Raw genomic sequence first — 22,298 nt, 5'->3', positions numbered from 1 at the left:
ATACAGCTGTGATAGCTCAGATACTTTCAGACAGCATATTACAGTGCACAGCCATGCAGATTTCAGTACACTGAGGGACTGTTGACCCTAAAGAGATTTTTGGTAGCCACTATGGTATTGTTTTTCACCAGATAGCTCATCCCTATTGTGTCTATACCTCTGAGACTTGACCAGCTTGTATTTGAAGGGAAGAAATGAAAGTCCTTGAGACAGCTAAAGCTCAGTTGAAGCTGTCTTACTGAAGTTTTTTGGTCACCCTTGGTGATCCCTCACATTGGAATATGTTGTAATAGCTTTTTTTACCATTTCAAAATGATACAAATACCCAAATTGGACCACTGGTGTTTACAAGGTCTCCATTGTTAAAAGAGGCAAAGGCAAAAACCTGTCAGAAAAAAACCTGCCACTGTCCCTGGAGCAATAGATATGCAGTCAGAGAAGAAACTGGAGCTCAGCTGTGCCTTATGTTCTCAGTATCCATCACCACAATAGAAATGCTTTGAACCTTGATAAATTCTAGGGATTAATTATTTTGCATTTCAAACCCATGGAGGATGGCATGTAACCTTCTTCATATAAAATTCAATGTCCTCCCAACTTCTGCAGCAGGAGAAATAGAGAACTTCAAAAAACCACCAGCCTGACTTAGCCTGGAACATGTTGGAGAGCCACATGGAAAATGAAAGGTCACATTTAAGGTAGAACTAGCAGCAGGTGTGGAAAGAAACACAAATTACTGTGGCTCAAGGAAGAGCATAATATTTTGGCCCATTCTGCTTTGCAAAATAACAGTGGTGCTGCACAGGATATACACGAGCAGATGTGCTCCAAGAGCTGCTGATCTACAGCCAAGTCCCGCTTTGGATGTGGACACAAGGCTCCCAGCTCAGTCCATGGGACTCAGCCGTGTGTATCTGAGCAAGGAGGAGGTACCCTCAGGTGCACAGGGTTAAAGCACACTTGACCCTTGGAGGGTTCCTCTCCTGTGCTCTGCTGGGCTGGACCTCACCATCTGCATCTCTTGAGTCAAGCCGCTTCCTCCGTTACTCGCTGAGGTGCTGAGATGCTGTCGCCAGTGTTTGCTCAAATGCCACTGCCTCCATTTTCTCTGAACTTCCAGCTGAACCTAGGTAGAAAGGTCACAAAATACTTAGTTCAGCTAGTTTATGTTGGAGCCCTGCACTGCAGAGAGCAGTGTAACAGGAAAATGAGAGCGGGTTACTTTTGCCAAGGTTTGGGCTTATTTATTTAAACCCCAGTTCAAGAGGTTAAGATAGGGCCTGTTTCTTGACATTTCTGGTGATACTGTTGTTGCAGCCACACAACTCCCTATTTAATTGCAGGTGAAACTGTTCACAGAAACTAGCTGGACTTAGGAAGTGTTTGGTTTAGATTTTTCCATAATTTTTTCTGAACCCTACTGAAAGATCAGTCAGAGTATTTCAAAACCCTCCTTCATTTCAAAATGACTTTTTCTTAGGTACTGGATTGCTTTTTTTTCCTTTTTTTTTTTTTTTCCCTCTCTTCCCCTTCCAGTTAGCTCTAGATCTTCCAGGTTTGTATGTTTCCCCCACCTCTAGCAGCAGCAGCATTTCAGAGTGCAAATTCTAGCCCAGAAGCTGGGAGACATGCAACTACAAGGGAAACAGTTCCTCTACCAAAATGCTTTACCTTATAAGAATCCAAATCAACTTGGACTGGGTATAGCTTTTGATAAATTCCCTCCTAAGGACTGAGTAAATAAAACAGCCATGGATGGGATGGCAGATAATGGTATCATATGTCAGAACCAGTCAGCTGTCAGTGTGACTGTGTGAGGGATGGTGCTCCCACCCTCAGTTCCCAGACAGTTATAATGTTATCTGATTTATGAAAGGGTTGCAGTAGCTGAGAGGTGAAGTTTGCATCTGGCATACAATTACCTAGGCTTGCCAGGTCTAGGAGGAATTTCACGAGTGATGTTATGTAGCTGGGAAGAAAACCCTCAGACAAAAGGTGTAATTTACTGGGGGATGTATCCCACTGATTAATGAGGCATGCTTCAGCAATAAAGAAGAATGTTATACTCACAAAACTCACCTCACCATTAAGAAAACAATAAAGTACAGCCACAACAAAGCCCTAAAAGATAAAAGAACTGTGGTCACAGGACTGCAGTTTCAGCTTTTGAATGGGGATGAAGCATCTCAAGGGAAATCAGACAATTCCAATTGCCATTGGAAACTCAAGTCTGTTGCAGAGTTATATGTTCTACCTCTTTTACTTATTTTAAAGAAATAATAGCTTGTCAAATTTTACCTGGAATGATCCAAGAGCCAATTCAAAAAACAGCTGAATTTCCATTGTGCCGCTGCTTGCATCCTCAGGGAAAAAAGCAAAGATGATATAGTGGACCCCAAAGAGAGGGATGAGGAGGAGTGTTGACTTTGCAAGTCTCCTGAGAATGAAAACAGAGAGAAAAGGTGGTGTAGAAGGAATAAGAAATGCTCAGGTGGCCTTGAATGTCCTATAAGGGATGTAAGGAACATACTTGTATTGGTTGAAATCACTGCTCCGTTTTTCAGGGGAGCTGAGCTTCCTCATCAGGATTCTTAAAATGTTGACAAAGAGAATGAAATTAATCTGAAAAATAAAAGACCAAAGTAAGGATGCAAATGCAACCCACCGAACAACAAACCCAGTATCCACTTAATGTAAGTGGCAGGTATCAGCAGAGCCATTTTGGGGAGTTTGGGCCAAACAGAAAGAATAGAGGGGTAGGGGCTGGCCTGCCTATGTCCATGTTCCCATCCTAGTCTCTGTTCTTGCCTCTCCAGCCTGTTTGGCCACTCTGGGCTTGAGTGCTGACTGCTTTCTTTGCTGGTTTGCTGCAGCTTTAGTTCTGGAGATGGTCAGGGCTTGTTATCCAGGCAAATCACCAAAGAGCAGGGAAACCAGGAGCATCGGTTTGGTCCTGCTGGCTGTGGGGCTCTGACAGCCTCAGCACAGCCTGGCCCCACTTTGGATGCCAGCAAAGGGACAGCACTGGAGCTATCACTTGCTAACTGGGACTACTGCTCTTTGCTCCCTGCCAAAAACATTCCCTGTGGTTTGCGATTACGAGGCAAAGTTGTTAAAAGTGAGGAGAGGAGAGGAGAGAGCTGACACTGGAGTTCTTGCTTTTGCATTTTCCCCCTCTCAAAGGGTGGATATCAGATAAAAATGCTGATCTGCTCAGTTTGGGTGCAGATGAGGCAATAGCTGTTTCTGCTCGTTTGACCCTCAGGCACAGAGTGGGAGTTGCAGGGGAGGCAGAGCCGCCTGAGCGTGTCTGTCTGTCTGTCTGTCCCTGTCCGGGGCAGTGCCTCCCACCCCGTGGGGAGCGACCTGGGGCTGAGCTGCCCTTGGCTCACAGCCTGCAGACCTGTGCCCCTTCTGCAGCACCCTGCATCCTTCCCTGAGCCGGGAAACACCATTGCTGAGCTGCATCCCCTGCAATGCCCATGGCGGGCATCGGAGCACGGCTCTGCCGGGGTGGGTCTCCCTAAAAGAGCCGAGTGCCCTGGAGATGGGGCAGACACAGCAAGCCCCTGAAGTTCTTTAAAGTTACTGGGTGGAAAGGGAACAGCTGTGGCTGCTGAGGGAGTCGGAGAGCGCTGGAAGTTTGGGGAAGCTGGGGAGGGAAGAGGAAAGGAGAACTGCGAGGAGCTAGAGGTGGAGAACGTGAAGGAAAGAAATACTTCAGGGGTGGTGGGCAGCAGAGGAGGTTCAGATCTGCGTATTCTGTGATTTTTAACCATTAGGCCAGGGAAGAGCAGTGTAGGCTGAGCAGGACTTTTACTGATAAGAACCACAGGGGGAGGGAGAGCGTCGGGATTTCTGCCTGAAGGAATTGCCCGCAGGCAGCGCAGGAATGAGCCTGGGAGCGCAAAGGTGTTTATCGGTGCTGGTTTTCTGCCCTTTGAACTGCTGAAGGCTGTGAGGAATACAGAGATTAGATCTGGCTTCTTGAGATCTGGCTGTTTGTTTGGTTATGGGCTTGAGTAAAGCCTCTTTTGGGGAAAACCTGCAGAGTCTGCTGGCGGCTTCTGCCTTCAGTAGCTAAACAAAGAGGGATCAGCATCCTGAGGACACTTGGAAGGCAATAGCGGGTGGGGGCCACCAAAAGATAAATTAAGATTGTACTATTTGTCTTGCAGAACGCCTGTGCCGTTTTGTCTTTTATGTATTGCTGATTGGATCCTACCATGAGAGTTGTTTCATATAGAAAAATAGATGTCATGGCCTCATTAAGTTGATCCCAAATCACTTGTGCGGTCTGCCGCTTGTCTTGTGGGGATGCAGGATTTCTCACTGGCCAATAGGAGCAGAACTTTAACCCACCACCTCTGCTGCCTGGGTTTCCAAGAAGTGTGCAAGTGTTGCAGTTTGTGTTTTGCAAACAAAATGGTTCTTACTGGAAACGTAAAAACCTCAACCAGCCTTTGGGGTCTCACTTGGAGTGTCAGCAGGTTACTTGAGAGTAACCAGCAGTTCACATTTCTGGGCTAGGGTTTCAGACATAATTGCAGCATGGTCTGACCCAGAGCATCGGACAGAACAACAATCCCAAGCAGCAGCTCCAGCCCCCTGGTACCTAAGGCTCTGAAGGAGAGTACCAACAAATGCTCAAAACACAGGTGCTGAACATTATACACACCAATCTGCTCCTGTCATCACTACTGCCTTGCACTGGGCAGGCTCACACTGAGTTTGAACCCCTGTGCCTTAATTCACTGAACAGTGCCTCAGTACTGTCACTAATATGTGGTGCATGCAGCCTGTGAGCTGTTTTCATTCCTGAAAACAAAAGCCAGTGGTCGTGTAAGGCAAGTTGGTTTTGGCCTTGCTGAGAGAGGCATTGACCAGCAAACACAAAAGTAATTGTGCTGAAATGTACAGCCACTCATTTCTCCTCCAGAGCTTTCCTTGAAACAGTCCAAAACAAGCTTCCACAGAACAGCCAAGTCCATGTGAAATCAACAGGATGTGGAAACCTGATCTTCTTCAGGCTCTCGCTTCTTGGGAGAACACTCTGGCTTTCCTTGTGAACTTAGCTTTGGGGCATTAGTTACTGACTAAGTCCTGCTGAGCAGAAGTTGCTTAAGCAGTAACTCGTGGGTCACACCAGTTCAGACACATGCCTAAGATCAGTTCATTAACCCACTTCTAAAGCATGTTGAGTAAATGAGCTCTGACTTCACAGCATTTGAAAATGTAGTTTGAATCTCCTCTTCCAGAAAAGACTTACAAAAATAGACAAAACTATGGGGCCTCTAATGATCCACCAGGTATTGGCATCAGTGTTAATGTCCCAACACCTGTAAAAATAGAAGGTGCAGTCAGTTATCAAAACATTGGTATCTTTTCAAACAAGTTTAGTCTGTTTTGCACCTTAGATAGGCCCTTACTCTCTTTTCAGCAAAACTAATTTTCTGTCCTCACTGAGTGGTACAACGTGCCTGACAGAAATAGGTCCTTCCTTTAAAGTACAAACACTGTTAAAATTGTGAAAGGGAGAAGAGAAAGAAACAAAGTTTCACAGTTCAGAAAGTTAAATATAGATACTGAAAACATCGTGGTCTGAATTCATACCTGAAGGCTACCACCTACCCTTGAAAACTCTCAAATGGAGTTGGAAACTTTTTCTCGTGTTGCTCAGCTCTACCTCTACTCACACCCACTCCAGGATCCAGGCTCCCACCACTGCAGGATGCTGACTGATTTACTTGCTCCCAGCAATTAGAAACGAGCAGGACCCCATGGAACAGCCAGCACAGGGGCTGCACATTCACCCTGGCATGCCAGCTTCCCCTCCTCCATACCACTCACCCAATATTTTCATAGAGTTGCCTGGCAGTCGCCCATGCAGCCACAAACACCGCTGGGGCACCTGCAGTCAGAAAAACCAGTTAGTGCTTCACAAGTCCATCCCAAAGGCAGAAAACCCCAGTTATTCTCACTGAAGGGAGAGCCAGTACCCCATCCGAGGGCGATGAACCACAAGAGGAACTTCCTTTCCGAGAAGAAAGAAATCACCAGGAGAGTGTGGAGGTACAGTCCTTCCACGAGGAGCCAGCTGTAGTTAGACATGATGCAGTACTGAAAGAAGACCATGGTGAGCTTACAGCCAGCCTGGGGAAAGAGAGGGTAATTAGCTCCTGCCTGGGTTTGTGCCTACCTTCCAACAGAGAGAGTGAGCTGTAAATTAATCTTGGCAAATAGAGATTTTATAGCAATTAGGGGACTAAATGAGTGTCCTCGAGACAGGGCATCACATGACAAGAAAGCAGAGCTGGCACTCCTAAATGCATTAATCAACTGCCTCACTAGAAAAACTGAATGTGTCATGGACACTTGGATTCAGGTTACTGTCTCAGGGGAATTTCATTCTTACCACCTTCTTAGTACCAGTAACACCAATATCACCTTAGTGAAACTTATGAATATATTGTCAATCCTTTTTTCCTCAAGAAAAGCAGTTAATAAAGACAAACTAAAATATTCTCAATATGTTATTTTTCTGCAGCAAAATCCAGCAAAACCAGTGGGATAAATCAAAACAAAACAAGTCTATTTTTGTTCTTCTCCCTAATTCTTATAATTTAGTTTAGAGCATTGACCATCATCTCCAGTGTTGCTCACCCCTCCTCACACCAAATTTTCAAAATAGTTTGCTGCCAATAAAAAGAAAAAGGCAAAAATATTTCAAAATCTGGGATGTCCCAGACTCTCTGAGTGCAAGCCCTTATCTTACTATCAGGTCTCACCCTGCAGTGTAAGTCAGCAATATTTAATGTGTTCTCAGAGAAGGGGCAGAGCATATCTCTCTTCTCCCATAACTCCTCATGACGAGTGTAAAGCTGGGATGGAGATTTCCTGCACTGTACACTAAATCCTGCTAGGATCTAGCTGGGAAATTGAGGGGTGGAGCAAGCTGGTTACCGTGTATGCCCCACAGTAATTTATGTCTTCAGAGGAAAACAAGACAGCATCCTTGATGAAGTTGGATGAGGCTCGCAGAATGAAGGATGTGAAGAGATGCATGTGGATGTAGTTCCTTGTGCAACGAAGTCTTCTGCAAAAGTAAAAGAGAGAGAGAGATCCAGTGAAGTGACATTCCTGACCAATGTAAGGAGCCTGTGGCTGTAAACAGCAGGTTTCAATCCTTAGTAATGATAAACAGACAAATGAAGGACAGTGTTGCTCTGTCTGTGAGAGCAAGACTAATGCATCTCCCAAGAGGGATATCCTAGAGAAGACCTTAAAATCTAGTCATATCTGCTCCTCTCAGGTACTAAAACAAGCTGGATGTTGCCAGGAAAGTTGTGATTTTGTGCCAATATGCTTGTTCTAGCATCCCTCCCTCCCTCCTTTCTGTAATAACATGAACCCAAGGTGTTTATTCACACCTGGATGAATTTATTTATTCTACCAGCACATTGCACTTGTGCCTGCAGTGTTTTCTGTATTAAATCTCCACATAGTCTGTGTCCAGAAGATGTGCAGCCTGAATATAAATTTGCAAAGTAGTTAGGTTTCCTTTTGCCCAGAGGTGCCGCCCTGACATTTACTGTAAGGGAAATGAATTTCACTGAATAAGCAGCACAGTACAAATTCCAAGTTACAGGGATGAGTGAAGATAAGCTGAATGTCAGCTTGCTAATAGAAACCTGAAGCACCTTGCCAGAAGTTAGTGCAATGGCACTTGGAACAAAATTTTAGCTACAGTCTCTAGTGGGGAAAAGAGCAGCAGGGGGAAAGACACTCTGACCAAGGGACACTGAAATCATGGGAAGACCTCAGCAGGGAGTTGATGCAAATGCCATTTGCAACATGCATCCAACTATAATTTGAAAATAAAAAGAGAGCACAATATAATGAGCAGCTCTGACATTTTCTAGGAGACAAGATTCAGAGATAAATTTTGTCACTGATTTCTGCGAAGATTTTCAGATATACTTCAATTTCTAGTTTGCCCAGAAGTCAATAGAAGGATTTATGTCAGCTGAGATGACCAGAAGTCCTGGCCAAACACAAACCAGAGATGTTTTCCTCACCTAAAGGAGGCCAGGACCACTAAGGCTAGCATCAGTGTCACAAGGGAGGTGCAGTATCCGACGGTGTACATGGTCTTCAGGGTCATGAAATAGGAACGCTGCAGGGGAACATATAATCACACCTTTACCTTACCTGCCTGGTAGAGATCAACCCACACCAAAAGAAAAATCCCCCCTTCTATCTAATGAATAAATCTGCTACTGAAGTTTCACCCTGAGCAACTACTTCCAATCATTTGCAGGAAGTATTCATGCTGAAAACCACCAATAGCAATAGCCCCACCTGGGTTAAAGCACAACATCAACCAGTCTCTCCTAAAAGTGTTTCTCCCCAGGGTCCCAGAGCAGCAGATCTGTGGTCATGGGCACTCAGACTCACTCTGGCCTCGTTGGTTGTGTCGTTGACATTGTAGCCACAAGCAATGTCAGGTCTCGGGTACGGCTCTGACCAGCCCTCACTTGTACAGTTTCGGTACACAAAACCTGTGTGGTGACAATAAAAAAAGGCAGAATGGGATGTGACCATTTCCAGCTGCATCTGCTGGCCTCAGGGCTCAGTCACCATGCAGGATTGCTCCAGGAGCCAGGAGAGTGTGTTACCCCAGGCACTGCACTCTGCATAGCTGGAGGTGAAATGCAGCTGAGCTGATTTTGTTGATACTTGCCCAGTGTACTTGTGTGGGTCACAATATTGTTTACCCACTCGGGGCTGACTGTGATGGATGTGTTTTTATTAATTGCAACATAAATAATACTGCTCAGTACATCTGGTGTTTCTTGGCCACTATTCCAAGATCAGCAAACACATGACTTGTTCAATCACAGATTCAAACTCCATGCAAATCTGATACTCTGCTGAATGTTCCCACCTCCTTACTGTGGTTTGTCATGCTCCAAATAGAACACAAAACTGGAGATGGTCAGGGATTTTCAGTAAGATTTAAATGAATACTAAAAGTCTTTTCCCCACACTGGGCAGTATTTTACACTGCTGTTTTCCTTGCTTACTTGCAAATTAAAGGTTGGGAAGAAATTCCCCTCACTTAAGCTCTACTTCTGGAAAGCTGAGTACTTCAGTCCAACTGTGTCCCTTGTGGCTGTCTTTGGAGAAAAATGGGCATTTGCAGAATTCAACTCATTTTTTGGACAAGTATCCACAGAGGGCAGTTTGTCCAACCCTCTTCTGCTGGGATGTCTGACTTTTAGACTCCTAATGCTGAGGGACATGAATGCCCAGCAAGCTGCCCATGGCTGAATAGGATAGTTTTGAACTTGTCCATATTAATGTTTGGTTCCAAAGTGGAAGTGGGAAGTCCTGCCCAGCACCACTTACAATGTCACTGGAAGAAAATGGCCCTACAGATGTGCATGTTATGTGCTGAAGAGAAACTTTTTTGAAGAAGTAAAACCACTGCCCACTGTCCTAATCACACTGATCTCTGTCACGAATCATACTTTGGAAACATGGAGTGAAATCCTGGCTTTGTTGTAGTAATGGCAATGCTAGCAGGTATTTAAAGGGGACATGAAACCAGCAGTGCTTCCTAGTACAAGCCTTGCCAGAGGGCACCATAAAAATCTGTTTTTCTCCCACACATTTAGCCGTGAGGACTTTGGGGTGTCTGGCTCTTGCAAAACATATCTGCAGTGCTGAGGGAACTTTGTGCTGAGGGAGATGCAAATGCAGCCATGTTTGGCAATGGTTTGCCCTACTGGCACCCTGCTGGAATTGTCAGGCCAGAGTCAGGGCTCCTGCTATCTCTGGGCTAAGGCTGGTGACCTGACAGCATGTCTGCACTTGATTTGAACTCACCTCTATAAACCTGCAAGGCACAGCAACATGCTTAGAAACCTGACTGGGAAGAGCTCTGGGTGTGTCCTTATCACACTATTATTCTGATGCCTTTTTGAACAACTTGTTCCATCTTAGCATCTTTGAAAGGGCCAGGCTTGCTTCATAAGCCAGGTTTTCTATGTTTTGCTGCAGTGCAGCAACAACAAGAAAAAAACAGCTTTCCCAAAAGGTTCTCCCCAGCCTGTCTTGGCACCCAGCAAGGAGGTGGTGTGGTGGCAGATTCTCTATTTCAGCATCAACTATAAAGACACACTTACTTAACTTGGAGTAAAGCACTTTGCTTGCAAACCTGCCTGTGACTGTTTTGTGCTCAAGGCTGTCAAAGCAGATCAGACAAGAAGAGGTGAAGTTCTCTGTTGGTGTGCACATGCTATTGCATTACATGCAGAGCACAGGAGATTATGCAGGCACATCGTATGGATGGAATTTTAGCATTTTAGCATGAGGAAATTTTAGCAATGCTCCTTCATTATGGCTGACACACACTCTGGGGAAACTGCAGCATAGCCCACCCAGGGCAGACTGGGGGTCTGCAGTCTGTCTAAGGATTTGATTTGGTTTTTACTGGTACTTAGGAATTGCCTAGGCAAGAAGGAACTTTGGCTAAAGGGATGGCTGTGGAACTGGGACCATCTGATGTGATTTTTGCCTCTGAATCCTCATGATTTTCACACCTTCCTTCATTCCTTGCCTGAGACACCATTGTCAGTTCTGTTACTTGGTCCCAGATCATTTTGTTTCTTTGGTCTGCTATGTAGAAAAGGACCAGAGAGTCAGGGCTGCAAATGCAAGTCTAGATGTGACACAGAGCACAGAGACAGGGTTTGGGCAGAGCTCAGAGACACCCACATGCCTTAACATATGGGCCTTTGGCATTTGTGGATGCCCATTTGCTTTGTAAGTGCTGAGGAGAGAAAATCTTTGCTTTTCTTTTAAAGCAAGCAGATCTTTGTTTTTCTTTTTCAAAATTGTTTCAAGCAGGCCAATGACTGTAGCAGTAAATAAACAGAGAATTCCCAAGCCAACCACAGTATAAAATCAAAGAAGGTGGCCATGAGATTGATGTTAAACTATTGCTGACTCTGACCCAAAATGCTAGATACAGAGACTGAAATAAGATGCTAGTGGTGATGGACCAGGTCTTGGGGTTCTGTTTTGAATACTGTCACTATTTTTTATCAGTTTCTTGATAAGGAGGGCAACTGAAGTTTAAGCTGACAACCTCCAAGATAAGGCAGTGAACATCTGAGATGCAATTATGACCTTTGGAGGTACAAATTCCTGCTTCCTTCCCCGTGAGAAGGCCTGAGGCAGGGAGCAGTTCCCTCTAGTGGCTGTACCAGCAGGAATTTCAGTTACTGTGTTTAAGGGCTGGGATCATTACTTAAAGATATGGATGCCAGATGGATGGTTTCTTCAGCGATCTGTGCCTTTGTGTAGTTTATCCTTTGGCTTTAAACCAGCTTAAAGGGCTCAAAGGGCAGATAATGTTCCTGTGTACAGAAAGTAGCAAGGTTTCTATTTTAATCTGAGTGGCTCATGTCTGATTTCATTTAAAGAGCACTAAGTGCTTCTCCTCTGAGTTATGTAATCTTTATTAGACAATCTAATACTTTGTCTCCTGTTCCTCCCGTCATAAAATGGATCTGTCTGCTTTTCTGTAAGTACTGGACTCATTAATCTGTGCCCTATAACTGAAGAATGCAAAATCTTCTTCTCATTTGAATCATCAACTCTTTAAAAAGAAATGTAAATGCATTTCTTAGGCATTACTGAAAAGCAGAAATGAACAGAAAGTGGTATTAATACCTCATGATTACTGTAGCCTACTGGGAGTAAATTTCACTTCATTTCTAGATTAAATATTCCAGATAAAGGACAAAAGGTGTTGTTTGAGCCACCTCTGTTTGACTGAATTGTTTGGTGAGCCATGAAATCTGAATTTCCATGTGCCATTTATGTGGATCCTGTCACAAGCAAAAGAGAAATTCCCAGTGCAAATTTCCTCTTAAGGAAGGCAAAAGAGGGGATATTTTCTGCCTGCCTAGCTGGATGTTTTGCCAAAACTCATGTGAACCTAATGCTGTGTGAGGTTTTGTCCCCATCAAGCTCCTCTGGGGACAGCCACAGGTTCTAGGAGGTATTAAAAAGTAAAGACAGAAATAAACACAGAACCTGAGTGAAGAAGACCCTTTTCTTTAAGAAATCATGTTAAAAACCTGCTTTTCAGGACAGCATTTAATTTCTGCACTTTTTTCCATCTGGCTGGAAAAAACAAACACTTAAAAGATCTTAGTACTTTAATTCCAGGCTTTTTCATGCTTAGCTTAGTGTTGGAAACAGAACTGATAAGTAACTATCGTTCTTTAAAAGAGCAAAAATTTCATTTCAAATTCAGACCTGTTTGTGGTGCCTTTATAAATAAATAAAAAATAAAGTGTTTAAAAAATAAGTGTTTAATTAAAAAAACCTGGGCAAGAAAAGCATCATTTTAACATTACCTTTTTGCCCAGTCAGCATCTGGAAGAATTCAGGGCAGTGAGCATTGACAGTCTGTCCCACAGTGGCTGAAGGCCAGCAGCTCATGTTATCCCACATTCCAGCACATCTGCCTGAGGGGGCAACAAGGAAATACATCTTGTATTATACAAGAATCTCAGTGACAGAGCACCATGAAGCTTCTTCCAACAATGAAACACTGGGAGACATCTCCAAGCAGCACCACACAATGCAACATCCTCCATGGACCAAGGCAGCTACAGGAACAAAGATGCTCACTGCTCTGAAATGCAAGATGGATGAGACAGAGCAAATCCTGCTGAGACCTGGATAGGACAGAGCAGGTCCTGGTTGCTTCAAACCAGCCCCAGCAAGCTCCCAGACCTGTCCCATTCTTGTCATTGATCCCACTGCTCTCTACTAGACACACAAATAGCAATTACAGTAATTCTGAACTTTGCATCAGGCCTTTTGCTACCTGACTTTTTTCTGGCAGCTGCTGAATGGTCCTTGACAGATGAAGGAAATCACATGGGAATTTTTAAAGTTATTTTTAGTCTTTCTAAAGCTTTCACTTTGAGTCTCCCTAATATTTTCCTCACATAATATTTTCATAAATAAGAAAAAATGCAACTGGATGACCCTGCCTGAGCAGGGAGGTTGGACCAGATGATCCATTGGCCCCTTCCAGCCTCACCCATTCTGTGATTCTGTGAGCAGGAGTTTAAACAGCTTCAGACATTATTAGCACTATGCCCTAACCAGCTGAGCTAATCTTATCATGCTGGGGAAAGGATAGAGAGGAACAGCATCAATGTCTTCCTTTTATCAACATCAATACTCCTCTCTTTCTGCTCAGGCTGTGGTGGACAATGCCAACAGGCTACTCACTGAGTTTGGCTGCCCAGACTCACCCCATTTCACTCAGTTAGGTGCAAGGGCTGCTTATTTCAAGAATGGGCTTGTCATGGTCCCCTCTCACAGGCAGGGAGGAAGGGAGTTCTTTCCAGCTGCACACTCAGCTTGACTGTATTCCCTTCTGGCAGGGCTGGTAGAGATGCATCAGGGAGCTCATCTGGTGGCCAATGGAGCAGTGTCTCTACTTAGACATCTTGCTTAGGTGCTGGATGCTGGCATGGATTAATTTTGGCCTGAGGTGCAGAGTGTTAGTGGGGAAGACCTACATTTGATGCTCTTTTTACCAAGGAGAAATACCATTTCTTATTTTCCTTTTCTCCAGATAGAGGTTGAAGTCATTCAGACTCATTCCCCTTTGCCTCCACTCCCTGTCAATGGTTTTAGCACAGCCTTCTCTGAGCTCTCTGCAACGTAACAGGGGAAAAAAGGCCACTGGAGCATGTCAGGACTACCCTGTGCCTGCTGTATCCAGACATGTGGGGAGGAAGTGCTGACCAAGCAGTCTCACAAACACTTAATGCTTTATAAGGACAACCTCCATTAGCCTGACAAAAATATTTACATTTCTAGAAATGTATTGATTTCCTCCTGTGCAACAGTCCTAGTGCCTGAAAATACAGAGCTGTTCACAGCCAGGGAGGCACCTCAGCCCTGGTGTCCTCCCTTTGCCAATGTTTATAAGTTTTGGAAAGGATTTACTTCAAAGCAAAAGTTTAAAGGAAAGCAAAAGTGTAAAGGCAAGCAAAACTTCACCTTGGGTGATATTTATGACTTAACATGCTGCATTGTTTGGTTTATTGAGCCTTCATGCCAACATCACAGGCATAAAACCCCCAAATCAGACCCAATGCACAGAAACACCTGGCAAAATTATGATGCTGGGTGGTTTCCATCCAGGAAGAGAAAACAAAAAGCAGCCGAGCTATTCCTGCTCCCGGTGTGCTTCTTGCCACTCCTCATGGATGAAAGCCCGTGTCTCCCACACCCAGCTGAGTAAAGAGCCTCGGGGTGGAGACAAAGCACAGCAGCATCTCCCTCACACAGCCCTGCTCTCTTTGGGATCAAAGCAGCATTCAGAGCATTCTCCCAGCAGCAACACACGCTGTCACCTTGATCAGGGGTTCCAGGTCTCCAGTGGCTTCCTTGCCCTGCTCCTTGTTCCCAAGAGAATTTTCTTGTCTTCACTCATGCACAAAAAACAGTGTAACTGTGACTTGGGTTATGTTAATATTACACTGCTCCCTTTCCCAAGCTAATGTTATCATAAGAGCAGAATCCCTTTTCTCCTTTACTGCAGGAGAAGAGACACTCACTGCTCAGGTATTTTGTGTCTGATTCCCCAGCAATGAATTCCTTTGTTTGTGCCATCTTCACAGAGATGTGAGCACTGCAGCAGAGATGGCATGGTGGGAGCTTGTCCCCTGCTTTGTCTTTTTTCCTGCCTATATCAGTCAAAGCATCTGGGGCAGGTGCAGAAAGGATGAGATGTGGAAGGTGCCACCTTTATTCCTCCCTGCATGACCCACCAAGGGTATGCACTGAATTCCTCAACTTTGTTTCTCTCTTCTTCAAACTGAAATCCTTGTATGAGATTTTCTCCACACAGACTTCGGGGATGCAGACACCTTAAAGGCTGGAGGTATTTTCAGATGTGTTATTTCCCAGAACAGAAGTATTACTCCCCAATTTACCAAGGTAACGAGCCTCTCTTAGAATTTGGTAGAATTTTAGGTAGAATTACCCCGTTTAAAAATTCCAATAAAAAAAGCCTTGGGTGAATTTTAACATGTGGATCCAGTTTAAAATTGGATTAAGTCTCTGCTGAGAAGCTACTATTTGACTGAGATAAAACAAGACTGTAAAATGGCACTGCCTGCTAATGCTGGTGTGGGTCCACACCTGCACAGTCCTGTGGAGTTTTACTTGTTTGCATCTGGTGTGGAGCTTTGGTGCCAAGGAAACACAGAGCTGAACATTAGAGCCATATCACAGGATCAAAGTAGAAAAATAAATAGGCTGACAAACTACCCTCCTCTTCACTGAAGGAAACAAACAATACTGATTTATTCATATCATCAAACTTCTTACATGCAATGAGACAGATCTGCCTTGTGGAGTACTGGAAGCCTGTCATAAGGTATCCTGTCACTGCTACATGGCTGTAATACCCTGAAGCTGTGCTCACACCCTTCAGTCTGCAAGGGACAGGGATAAAACAGTGACAGACAGAAATGTAAGACATCCTAAAAAACAGGCAATGGAGCTTCCCTCAGAGTTCTGCCCTTGGGCCAGGTCATAGTGAAACTGTTTTGTGTCTCCAACATTCTCTGTTAGAGGGGAAGGCTTTGAAGCTAAGCAAACACCTTAACTCTAGTTCCCTGTGGTAGCCTAACTGTGGCCAGGATAGCCTGCACACAGAACATCTCAGGGGAGCTGTTTCTCATGCTGCTGAGTATCCTGCCCATGTTACTGTCCATAAAGGTCACCCAGAATCAGCTCAGTCTGTGAGATGCTGTGAGTGACACAACCCATCCTTAGTGGCAATGGCTGATCACACACAAAAATAGTCACATGTGTTGCCCACACCCAATGTTCTCTCCGAGATGCTGAGCCAGCAGCTGCCTGGGGGAACTGACACACAGTTCACAGGCAAAGTTTAATACTCTTGCACATGACCCCAGTAGCTCAGCTGTGAAAGCAAAGCTGTCCACATGATGGGGACTCAGTACCACAACTTTCCCAGGCCAAAAAACGCCTTTATATGATGATAAATGCTTGCTGAAATTCAAGGTCTCTGTTAGGTGACAGTAACTTGCAACAAGGAGGAAGCAACGAGGACCATCAAAACATGTGATTTAAATGTTGGCTTCTGGTCTTCATTGATTTTTAAGGTAAATATAGTTAAGTAAATTTGTACTTGCTGGGGTGACTTTTTAAATTATCCTTGTCCAAGAAGAGATTATTGCAATTTGCAGGATTTTGTTGCTGGTGTCTTCCCTAGTTGTGAAGATTACAGTCAAGCAACTGGGTTAGAAGGTTTCCACAACTCTTCCTGTCACAGTCAAAACCCTGCTCTCAAAGCCTTGTAACAGATCTTACCTGTTTTTCTGCTCCCAAAGGAGAGATGTATACTAAGTGCATGCCTCCTATGGGAAGGGATGCTGGGGTCTCTGAGTTTGAGGCATCAAGTGAGAGCAGCTTTTATCATGTGCATTTGTTCAGCCTTTACCTGAGCTCAGGAGCAGATCATTTTCAGTCGTTTGGTTCCTTTCCTCCAGGGAAAGAGTCTCCACACACTTTTCTTCCTCCCTTTTCAGGACGCTAAGAAGGTCACAGACAGGTGGAATAGCTTTGATCTACAAATTTTAAAAGCAGTGGAATCACTTTTCCTCTTAAAACTTATAAAATCTCAATAGAATCTACCCTTTTTATGCTTATATTCCCATGCAAATCTATTACTTGATTGTGGAGGATATTTCCTTGAAATATAGATAATTTTCCCAGTTAATTCTGCAGTTTTATAGCAGCAGCAGGCAAGCACAGACTGAGTTTATGTCTTTTGCCTTTTGCTGACATTACTGACATTGAGAAAAATGTGTTATTCTGCTAAATTAAGTACATGAACAGGATGCTCTTCCAAAAGACTGCAGAAACATCCAGGACACTGCTGGAGTCTCCTAGAGTAACAGAGAATTAATCACTCACCCATGGCAGTGTTAAACCATACACCTGGCAGGTCATTTTCCTGGGCACAAGTGATCCAAATAAGACCACTGGTTGCAGACCACCCAAGCCTGTTTCACTGCTACCATCTGGTAGCTGCAGGAGCCCTCCTGAAAGCAGAATCTCACCCAGATTTTTGTGAGAACCTAGATGGTAGCTTGTCCTAAGGTCATTTTCTCATCTTCCCATCTGCCTTTCTCATAAAACCATGTGGAAATATTAGTGTTCACTCAATCCTTATGTAGCAATTAAATGTGTGTTTATGTTTTATGCAGCTGGACCAAAATGAGTGAAAAAAACCAAACAGATACAGACCATTAAAAATGACAAGTATTGAAAATCATTGCAAAATTATTTGCAGGACAAGGTCTTAACTGTTATGTCATTCAGAAAAAAAAGTACTTCTACCCTTTCTGTTATTTAACCAGTGTCTATTATTTTTGACACAATAAACCTGAATAGAAGTGTATGCCCATTATAATGAATTAGATGATTTCTCTCTAATGGATAAACCTAAAATCTCTATAAATTCTCACTATGGAACCTTTATGTACATATATATAAATGCATATATATGTACACACATAATGAAGAGATTAAGAGCAAGTCATCAGGCTCCATTAGTTGAAAAGTATCAGATAGAGTTTGTTTATGCTCTTTGTTCAAGAAAGTTAACCCAGCAACATCACATTACTGCTCAACCTAATAAATCTTGTAGTATTGTTGATCACTTTCAGATTAGATTTGGGAGAAAGAACAATCCCTACAAACCTTGTAATGAGAACTATTACTTTTCTACAATTAAATTTTAGTATATGAATCATTAGAAACCATATTCCCATTATTTTGGCTGGAAATTTTTTGAGTTTTGTATTTCTGAACAGAGTTTGATCTTTTCAACAGTGTATCATACCTCATCTAATTGGTTTGGTGTGTTTAACTTCAGTATCTTTCTCCCTTGTCTTTGTGTATCATGGAATAAATGAACTAGAAACCACCTGGTTTTGCACAATGTAATGAATTTTCTGGGATCACACATGCAAATATTTTATATGAAAGAAACTCTCTTGTGATGCCAGGATTTGAATGCTGAGCATTTGAAGTGACCAACATAACCATTCTGGTTTGCGTGAGGGTTGTTAAGATGATATTAAACATATGTAAAAATAAATGCTAGGAATCATGGTAACAATGATCTCAGGAACAGGGGAATACTCCATCTTAAAAACCCTCTACATTGTGTGGGCACCATTTTCCTTTAAGAAATGTTGGTCCTAAAAAAGTTTCTGTTTTAGAAAGATTTAAATTCTGTGTTATTTCTTTATGGCTAGACTGAGGCCACACATTTTTAGCACACCCAGTTGTGAAGATCATCTTGATGATCTTGTACAGCATTACTTTCTTACCCTAAATGTGTTGTTCACAGCATAGGTAGTGCCTTACAATTACTCTTACCCCACAGAGTGATGTCCACCCTATTCTAATTAGCTGAATACCACTTCCTGGTAACAGATGTGCAACTGACAGGATTTTAAGCCCAGGGAAAGCAGAGAGCTTCCAGCTGTGGGTTTAAAGACTTTGTTTTCCACCAACACTGAGGCAGCCTTTGCCAACACTGGCATCCGAGGGGCAGGCTGGGTGTGAGCTCTGGGATGTTTGCAGAGCGATGAGAAATCTGCTTCCCATGCTGGGGCCGGATAATCCCACTCTGCCACCAGCTGGGCTCGGTCTCACTGCTGTTTACCATCCACAAGTGGGAGCAAACAGCTGCCCCTGCTGCTTGAGAACCAGCAGGAAAAGGGGCTCCTCTACGTGCGGTTTCTATGTCTCTTCCCAAACAGTTCCCTGAAACAGTTTTGTTCTCCTTGACACTTCACCAGCTGCTAAAAGGATATTTAACTCTATCCCAACTGAAATCAGGACAGAGGCATCCTCATATTTTGTTTAAAGATGAGATACCAAATCCATTCCAGATACAACTGTGATAAATGGATCTCCAGAATGGGCTAAAAGCTGCAGTATTGATAGCAACTGCCAACACAGTTTTTAAAGTGTGAAATAAATGGATCTAAACACTATTCAGAATTCACAGCCATTACATTTTAAAATAAGTGGATTTAGTGTAATGAGAGGATTTAAGGAACAAAAGATGCCTGGCAACATCAAAATAGGCATTTTGAAAGATTGGAAGAACCAATAGAAGGAGATGCTCTTGGAGACATCCTTAGCAGTGACATTTATTTACAGAGTCCTTTAGATAACACTAAGAATAAGAAACCAAAATTACAAGAAAACCATCACAGTCACAATTTTTATTGCAGAAGATTATCAAAAGGAAAAAGGTTTGAAGATTGCATTCACTCTGAATTAAAATGTCTAGGCAGAGCTCAGATTTTCTCACAGTTGGAACCAAATCTCCTGCTGTGAGAAATAAATTGATTTTTCCATTTGTTGCAATGAAACAGTGATTTGATCCTTTCCTAACTTCTCATACCCAAGCTAGACATATTTCACCCCTTGTACTATATGCATTCAAAATCTGAATAATCTGGAGATCATAGCCCAGGTTCCACTCTCCTTTCTGTCTGATCCAAGTGCCTGGAGCTCAGCCGTGACAATCTGCCACATAAATCTCTGTGAAGTGATAAAGCTAAAAAGGAAGAAACCAAACTTTGTGGTATAAACATTGCTTCACATTCCTTCAATCTGAGTCCAGTCTGAATGCTAGACATGGGTATTGCTAGATGTGGCCCCTTAAGGGATTGATTGCTGGTGTAAATCAGTAAAGCTTCCCTGAATGGGGTCAAATCTTTTCTCCTTCATCACAGCACCTGCTGTATTTGTCGAAGTGGGTTAGCAACACTTTATAAAGGTGGGGAAAATGAGGCATCCAGCATCTAGTCATCTGGCCACTGCAAATTAGTGCAGGAAGCAGCAGAAGCAAGAATAAAATTTTAAAATCCCAGGATCTACACAGATCTTTTAAAACAGAGACACCACAACTTCATGGAACAGTGGTGCTCAGAATTACTCAGATAACATGTGATTCCATGCAAAAGGGAATAAATAGATCTGAGCACCTACCGGGGCAGTTGAAATCCAGAAGATCACCCAGATGGTCCACATAGTCAATCACAGTCAGTTTTCTTCATCCCTCATGCATCAGAGGTCAGCAGGCTCTTTGTATGCTCTCCAGCGTGGTTCCTAGCTCTTTTCACTTCATCCTTTTCCCTCCTTGCTTTTTTCCCTTCCCAGCTTTGACCATCCTTAGCCAATGTTTCTCTCCAGCTGCTGAGCTCTAGAGAGCATCAACAGTGACAGGACCCCCCCTCCCGTCCACCCTGCAAGCTCTCCTCCTCCTCTGCAGAAGCTCCCTGTCCCAAGAATTGCAGCACCTCTCTTGAGCATGTTCCTCCTGCTGTCTGCCTCCCTTCCTGGCTGGTATTCACTGCTATCGACGGGTGTCGCTAGGGAATGATCATTCCTCATGCTCCCACGATAAGGGACCAGGCAGGACTCCCCTGTAAGATGTCAGCCCCACAATGGCAGGGACAATCAATCAAGGGGAAGCACAGCCCTGGAATAAGTGCTCTGCTGAGAAGCCGAGTTGGAGGAATGTGACTCAGGCTGCCTGCACTGCCTCTGCTCTCCACAGCTCTGCACATGCTTCCCACAGGGAGCACACATCCCTGAGAGCCAGAAATCAGGAAGATGACAGATCTGCATCCATGTCCCACCAAGCCCAGCTGAGCACAGCTGCAGAGCTGAAGACAACTTCTAGTCTGGGATAAACAGGGAATCTGCTCTTCCCTTCCAAAGAGGACTCCAAATATTCTCTAGATTTCATCCTCTCATCCAGCATCTGAAGAAACAGCCAGTCTGCATTTCATCCCAATGCTGTAGGCTGCAAGGTGTCATTGCATTTGGATACCACTGGTACCTTGTTGCTGGGATGTAGATTCCAGACATCCTGGGTTTCCCAAAGGTTGTTCCTTGGCAGTTCTCTCACCTGTCAGCAGAGCACTCTTTATTGTTCCTCCTCCTTTTTTGCTTCTGTGGCAAAACTCTTGTAAAGGGGCTGTGTGTTTAGCTGAGTATGAGCTCCCAGCTGCCAAGGCAGGTGCTCCAAACCCTTGCTTGTCACATTGACTTCTAGCAAAATACTGATAACGTCTTCAAAAAAGAGCCAAAGTTTCCACTGTGTACCAGGGCTCTTTCTCAGAGCATGACAGTCCTCAACTTGTCTCAAAACATCTTTTACCACCTATTCTAATTTACCATCACCAGACAAGTCAAATTTAATGAGGGGCTGGCCCAGAACATAGATGTTCTCCAGGTTTATCATTAAAGTCAATAGCTAGGAAAATTATATGGCTAATTGCCTCTGCACTAAAAATCCTGCCATTGGATGAAACAAGTCATCTGCTGAGCAGCACAATGAAGAAATTTGGGTTTCCCAGCACATACTGCCCTTTCCATGCCCATCCTGACTCCAGGTCATCTCTATATGTGAATCATGAAGATTACTGGGTTGCAATGCTCCCTCTTTCCCTACATACCACCCTCATATCTCCCCACAGTCCCAGAACAGCAGTCAGGCAAGTGGCAGTGTTTGCTTAACCCCACACCAGCTTTGTTCTGCTCATCCACCACACTCACACAGCATCTTTCCCCTCAAAATGGAAAAAGCTTCAGTCTTCCCTGCCCCAGTCAACACTAAACTTATAGGGATTTTTATTTCTTGAAGACATCCGCTTTCCCACAGAGTTTGGTTGAAAATATCAAAGGGTTAAAAAAACTGTTGAAAGGGGATCTGAGAGGCAGCCAGACAATGTCACTCTAGTAGTCTGAAGAAACCACACTGACAGTGTTGCATCATCTCAGTGGGGAGCCGAGTCTTTCTCTCTCTTCCTTTGGCTGAAGGAATATTTTATTATTCCATTCATATTGCAGCATCTTCCCCTGAAAGCCAGCACTCTTTCTTGCATTTATGTAATTGAGAGAGCTTTGCTTCTGAACATACTTTGAAGTGTGGGGTTTTTGTCCAAAATAGGCCCAGCAGTCTGGATATTCAATGTTGGATTTAAACACCAACATGTGGATTAATAATTTGTGATCCTCCCATTTATTTATGCACAGGCTGAGTATTTGAAAGACATTATGCAAAATAAAACCTGGGAAATTCTCACCTGTGCAAACCATTGCTTGGCTCACAGCAGATGCCA

At 43.7% G+C, this 22,298-nt stretch overlaps 1 protein-coding gene across 3 annotated transcripts; it reads right to left on the bottom strand.

Annotated features, from left to right (window-relative positions):
• Window positions 1–49: 49 nt before the first annotated feature.
• On the bottom strand, window positions 50–20,353 carry SCTR (secretin receptor). Of its 3 annotated transcripts, XM_079311199.1 has the most exons (13): window positions 20,158–20,353; window positions 16,580–16,706; window positions 12,435–12,545; window positions 8,458–8,561; window positions 8,079–8,176; window positions 6,964–7,096; window positions 6,000–6,153; window positions 5,851–5,911; window positions 5,270–5,339; window positions 2,531–2,622; window positions 2,299–2,437; window positions 2,080–2,121; window positions 50–1,126 (listed from the first exon to the last, which is right to left on the bottom strand). In XM_079311199.1, the coding sequence occupies exons 1-13, from the start codon at window positions 20,197–20,199 to the stop codon at window positions 950–952; spliced, it is 1,350 nt and encodes a 449-aa protein (XP_079167325.1). In that variant the 5' UTR covers window positions 20,200–20,353; the 3' UTR covers window positions 50–949. The 3 variants fall into 3 exon arrangements, with proteins under 3 accessions (XP_079167325.1, XP_079167323.1, XP_079167324.1); XM_079311197.1 differs by lacking the exon at window positions 50–1,126 and having other exon boundaries at window positions 1,692–2,121; window positions 20,158–20,321; XM_079311198.1 differs by lacking the exons at window positions 50–1,126; window positions 20,158–20,353 and adding an exon at window positions 17,056–17,174 and having other exon boundaries at window positions 1,692–2,121.
• Window positions 20,354–22,298: the final 1,945 nt, after the last annotated feature.

The sequence above is a fragment of the Erithacus rubecula genome (genome assembly GCF_903797595.1).
Source record: "Erithacus rubecula genome assembly, chromosome: 8".
Taxonomy (NCBI): domain Eukaryota; kingdom Metazoa; phylum Chordata; class Aves; order Passeriformes; family Muscicapidae; genus Erithacus; species Erithacus rubecula.
Note: the sequence above shows the minus strand (reverse complement) of the source record. Positions and strands in the feature narration are given on the sequence as shown.